The 6,807-nt window shown below is 34.8% G+C and overlaps 1 protein-coding gene across 1 annotated transcript in view; it reads left to right on the forward strand.

Moving 5' to 3' along the window:
• Positions 1–6,257, forward strand: part of LOC106101598 — a 32,679-nt gene extending 26,422 nt beyond the window's left edge. Inside the window, exons 2-4 of the mRNA XM_013280884.1 lie at positions 2,961–3,020; positions 4,001–4,075; positions 4,253–6,257. Of these exons, the coding sequence (XP_013136338.1) occupies positions 2,961–3,020; positions 4,001–4,075; positions 4,253–5,251 (1,134 nt within the window). The 3' untranslated portion in view covers positions 5,252–6,257. The remainder of the gene's footprint in view (positions 1–2,960; positions 3,021–4,000; positions 4,076–4,252) is intronic.
• Positions 6,258–6,807: the final 550 nt, after the last annotated feature.

Genomic DNA, 6,807 nt, shown 5'->3' on the forward strand with positions numbered 1-6,807 from the left:
AGATCATTGGTAAGTCTTGATTTAGTTTCATTGTTTAAATGATAAATTGATAAAACGGATAAAAAACAACACTTTAAATTGATAATGGCGGACATCGTAAGTTTAAAAGTATATTTGTTTTGTATGAACTCTTGATTTGACCCGCGAGCGTGGTCCGGCCGCTACTCACAAAACAAAATGATAAATGAAGATCATCGGTAGTTACGCCTTACATAAACGCTGATGGATTGATTGTAAACGGCCGTGTGTGTGTCTATCAATCGATTAGTCGATGCCTGCGCAGCCTCGGGCTGGGATCATGAACGATTATATTTAATAGCTTTTGTTACTTTTTTACCTATGTATGGAGATCCAGGCTTGTTTAAAATAGGATGATCTTTTTTATGTCTTTTTTTAATCTTTGTTGCCATAAGTCCTATGAACAATGCAAGATTGGTACCGAGTGGAGCAACATTTAACTTCGATGAATTTCAACGTAGGTATTCATGATCTGACTAAAAAACTGACTTAAATCCTGATACAATTTACATACTTCATGGAGTCAAAGTATAGATTGGAGACATATTTCACCAGAAGAATTTATTCTTGATTATCAGAATTCATAATCGACTTTTGAACTTTTAAATTCATTCATGTTTCTTCATCGCTTTCAACAGCATAAAGTCAAATAGTAAAGATTAATTAAATAATATTCAATAAGCGCTGTTTGATTAACAAAAGAGTAATCTGTGGCGGCATCTTACACAAACACGGGCCCACTCGGAGAGCTGTTTTCAATCACCGTCGTTCATTATTCACTCACTTCCCTTTGCAGTCGGCGAAGTACATTCGTCCGTTTTGTTTTGTTTAACTTTCATATTTCAAACTCTTCGAGACGGCGTCGTGCGATACAATACTTTGTAATTGAATTGGTTAAACGTTCTTTGTGGCGCATACGGAATGGCGAAAGTAGAATTCGGTACAGTTAGAAGGAAATATAATTTATTCTAATTGATAACACGTCCAATTCATCTTAGTAGCTGATTGTTCAAGCGCTGGCTTTAAGTTATTGTAATAGTGATGATAAATGATTTGCTGTTTGTAATCAACTTCAATAAGCAGAGAAAGTTACAAGATTGTCTCGTTTGTTTATTTTTATCTCATTTTTGTAAGGCACCAATTATAACAGCCTAAGCTTAACTGAGAACCATAAATATAGCAATAGGATAAGTTGCCATCAATCACCCAAAGGGCTATAAAATCGCATGACTAATTTAGGACAGACTAATGACCATTGACCAATATTATTCGTAACTTATTATTTACCTAAATAAATAAGTAAACTTTGTACCGAGTCTAACACTTGATAAACAAAGCATAAAACTCCAATATAGACGTATTACATTCGACGCGCCTCTCTCAGCTACCAGTGCAACGCTCTCGACCACATTTTTTGTTGTCATTAGCCGACGTGAAATAACACTTCTGTGGCGTTGTATCGTGATCCAAAAAAAAAATAAATTGTGTGAAAAATTACGATGATTACATCTAATAACGGGCGGCCGGAGTGGCCTGATGGCTCTTGCTAGAGATTGGCGTCATTAGCGGGAATGATAGTGACCTAATAGTGTAATTTCTTTTTCTTCGCTACCGCTTGATATTACCTATTTGAATTGCTTTGTATTATTGAGGTTAGGATTTAACATTTATTTTCAACGGATAAGCTTTTTATGACGCCGCGTTGACTCGAATATGATATTACATTGTCTCTGATGAATTGTTTCCAATGTTGGGATTTAAAAGTCAATGAAATTGCATTGCAATATTTTATTCGTTTGAAAAGCTGTCATACCTTTAACGTTGTACGTTTAACTTTACACAAAAAGTAAGGAAAAATGACATTCTTCTTTGGTGTAAAAATACAATTTTATGGCTTACCGCGTCAAGTTGATAGATTGCATGGAGCTACAACGTTTAAATTTACTTTCAGTTCTTTATCGTGCATACTCATAGTAAAGAAATAACAGAATGAATAGTATTGAGAACAGCTTTAGATAAGTTCCTTTGTACGAAATTTAATATTATAAATGTCGTAGAAAATAAAATACAATAGAGTAACATCGCAATAAAACTGAGTCATGTTTTTAATAAAATTCACAATCGTGACCTTTGAAAGAGTCCATTTAGAAAGTTAAAAATCACTTTATCAAGTAAGTCGTGAGAGCATTGACGTATCCGAGCCACCGTAAGTACTGGCCTGGGCCTGCAACTGCGCCCATTGGCATATCAGGCAATTAAAACGACCAGCCGACGGTAAGCAGATGCATGTCACTTTTATCAAATACATTAAACTCGCTGCTCGAATCGAACATTTATTCTCTTCTTTTTATCCTCTCGAATATAAAACCCACTTCGAATTCAGATAACGTGTAATGTATTGGTGTCCTTTCGTATAATTAAATGTCCCTTTTTATGTAGCCTCTTTAGGATTTGAACGCAATGTTAAAGTGCTAATTAAGAATTTTGAGATATATCATGTTAGAGAAACGTTCTGATAAGGTCGTCCTGTGTGGACCGGTTAGTGGTAACGATTTTGATGTTTTGACGTGACCCGTTTTAAGACATGTGATAAATTTTATGTGATAAATTCAACTATTTTTTTGTAACTTTGTTACAATGGCTTAAAAAGTTTGAAAGATCAGTTTAAAAAAATGTTATGGCACAGGGAGTTTAAATCTTCGTACCAATGTACGTATCTGCATTACCAAATCTATAAATTTTTAAACTAATCAATAAAGTATTACAAGGTAAATGAATTAAATAATTCAAGGGTCATATCCCTGTTACATGTAATGTCCAGTAAAATCATTTGACAATGAATCATTGATTTCGTTCTGTATCATTATGTTGTTTTCATTATTTTTTTGTTGTGTATTTCGATAAATTGGTGAATGATTGACATTTTGTGTGTTTGTTCGCAGTTCGCGGCGCCTCGACCCGGCGGGGAGTCATCGTGTTTGCAAGGCCCCGACTGTTTTATGGTAAGTATCCACGTTTTAATTCAAAGAAACACTTTGGCTGAAAAAAATTATTCATATAAAACGTTATTTATTAGTTTCATGTTGTTTTAAGAAAAGATTAATGATCGTATTCTTTTTTGTAATTCTTTAATTTCAATTTCACTATTTCAAATAGGCGAAGTGGTGTAAAGTAAAACATTTTTAGTTTATTTTGAATCCATTTAATAACATTTTCAAATTACTTAGTATTATAATTATAACCTAGGCTACAGCATGGCACGAATTCGTTTAATTAGTGATAAATTAAATACCGATATTCCAAGATAAGATACACGATATAGAAATGCAAATTAATGGTGACTAGTCTGTAAAATCAATAACATCTCCACTTCAAACGTTCTCGGGCATCCAGGCGACAGGACGTTTTGTCAATATCAGTAATTAATAACCGACGTTGGCGTTGCTTCTTATAAATTATTAAACCTTAGCGAAGCGAGACTCGGCGTCAAGTTAACGTCAGCTCCGACTAATGAGTGGCCCATGACAAATGCTGGATTTGTATCGAACGCCAACCTTAAATCCGAACAGACGTGGCCAGCTTAAACAAATAATTATCTGTATTATCTTAAAACTTCGACAAAAAGTTTAAATATGTTTTTAAAAAAAATAAGGAGGGCTTAATTGACTCTTAATGTTATGGTGATATAATTTTCAAAAATAAAAAAAATATTCTATTACGAGGTATTTTTTAGTAAGCAGCATAAGATCGCTGTTATGTCGTCATTGCACTTACACAGTCTTAAGTTTCTGTGCACGTATTGTGAATAGCATTCCACTAATTCATAGCGCTAGAGCTAACTAGTTACAATTTCCATTTATCATTGCAAGAGATCAAAGACTGTCCCTTCGTGACAATCCGTGCCAATGATGTCCAATTAAGTGTTGGCGTCTTTCATTTAAATTTTACACACATCATTAAAGCAACGCTCTTATTGTTGCAGTGCTGGGAGAATTGTGAACTACTTCAGTCGAACTATCAAGTATGGGGTGCAGTTTGCGATGAAAAAGATATATGCGTAAGTATAATTCATTTGTTATAACGTCTTCTACACTAATTTACATGTTACATATAAATACACTGTTTTTTTTTGTCCTAATAACTACAAATGAAAAGGGAATCCAAATAACTACAGAAACCGAAGTAAGAACTACTCTATAACTCAAGTGTTAATTAGAGCAAATATTGTTTACAGTTCCCAGGTTGTAAGGTAGCGTGTGAGTTCCACACAGAAGCGGCAAGGGCATCGCAAACACAGCCTGTCATACACACCAAGGGCGAAGGCGTGATGCGAGTCAGCGGCGCTCTCGCCCGCTGGCCTCCGCCGGCACCACGCGCCTCCACAAAACCTGCCCCATTCGTCTACGTGGTCATGCGCCGAGCAGCAGAAGGACCTTGGCGACAAATCATACAGACCCAGGCCCTCGCTACCAGAGTACCGCCGAATAATGAAGGCGCACTTCTTCGAGTGCTTGTCGTAGACCCTCAAGGCCTCGTCACCATTTACAGTCCTGATGAAATGTGGCTGGCTCGCGACACAAACTCTTCTAGCCATGACGAACACAAATGGATTCTAAAAGAAATTTCTCTCATCCATCAGAAAGTCCTTGTGATCGGTGAAATCGCCTGGGAACCGAGGATCGCGCGTGGCGTTTATCTTGTAACGTGGGAAGTCGACGGCGGAGGGCTGAAAGGAAACCTTTTTACTGATTCCACACGTGTTACTTTATCGCTTTGGCCAGATACAATCTATCACATTCAAGTGGAACTGGTCTCTCGGACGCCGGGTGTAGATAACGAAAAGTCAGAGACAATGACCATTGATACGAGTCGAGCTCAACGTGTTTCGACAGAGAGCGTACAAGATGTTGAGGTTAGTGAAGGGGACCGTTTAATGTCAGTATTAGTAAGTTCCATGAGAGGGGAGCGCGTACCCGAACGGGCCCCAGATTCTGAGTTAGTTCTTGGCTGTCTGTCAGCTATGATAGCGTTTGGTTTGGCCGCGCTTGCTGCTATTGTATGGAGAAGGAGACGGCGGGGCACCTTCCCTGGGACCAACGTGTATGTGGGATCATCATCTGTTCTGAAGCGGAAGTTGGTCGAGGATTTTACTCCTTCGTCGCATTGTTTCCAGCCCGTGCTAACACCGGCTATTGCGTCTAACGAAAATTCCGTGAATGACGTCATCGTGTGACGTCACAGCTTCGATATGCTGTCCGTCGATGAACGTGCTTTGAGTTCCTAAACATTAGAACAAAATCGTGAAAAGATACAAACGTTTCTTCGTATTAAAGTGGATGAACTGATTATTATGTGATACTGATGAGTGTATGCGGAAAGGTAAATAAATATTGTATTTTGTGAGATGGTTTCTTTTGTGATTTAATTTAAGTTATTTTCCTTTTGATAGACACTTCTGCTCATCGTTCGCTATGATTGCGTGACATATTATCGATTCGTACGTAGTGTTAGGGAAATTGTAAATTGTACTTATAAAATATATTTATGAAACACAGTAAGGTAAACACCAGACAACTTAGCGATGTAAATATGTTAAGAATCGTTTAAAGATAAAATATTTTTAATTTTAAATTAAATCGTGTATGCTGTAAATATTACATATGTAGGTGTTATTTGAAGTATTTAACAAGCAATGTGTACATTATGCTTAAAGATGAATACTTTCATTAGTGTGACTCATATTTGAACCTTTCACTATCATTTTGTTTTGGAACTATTCACATTGAATTTCTATTATCTACTGTAAAAGTGTGGTAAATTAAACTAACAATTAGAACTATTTTTACAGCCTAGTCCTTATTAACATTTAGTTAATAGTTAATAGACATACTTTATTCAAATTATAACGTTTAGTAACTTTGAATTTCTTCAGCAATAAAAAGATGTACGTATGTGTAAATATTCGAAGCATTTATTGTAAAAAAAAAAACAGAGTAATTATATTTTTCTCGATCAACATTAATATTTCTAAATGTTATGGGTGGATTAACGGTATTAATATGTTAAGAAAAATTATAAGCGGATGAATATCTTAATTTCATATACTTGAATGTAATGAAAATGTAATCAATGTGTTTAAAAATTGCATCATTATTGTAATATAGTGCATTTAAATTGATTTATAATTTAGCTTTAAAAATCCTTATAAATCTACACGAAAGTTCGTGGAAACCAAAATTTTCCAACTCTAGATGTTTTTCTCGTTTGGTTTTAATGACCAAATTTATCATTAATTAATGTAAGCATTTATGTTGTAATTATTTATTTTTTGTATAATTTCGTCTTTCACTCGGATTTGTAAATAAAATTTACTTGCTTTGATTGATAAAGCTGAATTTTAACAAGTATGAATAAACATGTCTGCCAAATTATGTCGTGTTTTAATGACTTCATTAAAATTAATTGACTACGAAATCGAAATTAATTGGTAAGTTAATGAAATTGAATTTAGATTTCTCAATTATGTTAAAAGAAGAATAAAATATTACAACCTCATTTTCAACCCAAAATCAGTAATGTTTTATCGATAAAAGAACTAAAATAATACATGTTTTAAAGATATTTAATAACAATACATTTTGATTAAAAAAAAACTGTTAGTATAAAGATTCAAAAACACTGCCTCATAAAACACTCAAAAGAATACGAAGACCTCTTTAGGATTATGTGCATGAATAACTTTCATCAAAGCAATAATTTCGAGGAAAAGCATTTATATAAATATTAACA

This window comes from Papilio polytes, unplaced genomic scaffold (genome assembly GCF_000836215.1).
Source record: "Papilio polytes unplaced genomic scaffold, Ppol_1.0 DF823980.1, whole genome shotgun sequence".
NCBI classification, from domain to species: Eukaryota; Metazoa; Arthropoda; class Insecta; order Lepidoptera; family Papilionidae; genus Papilio; species Papilio polytes.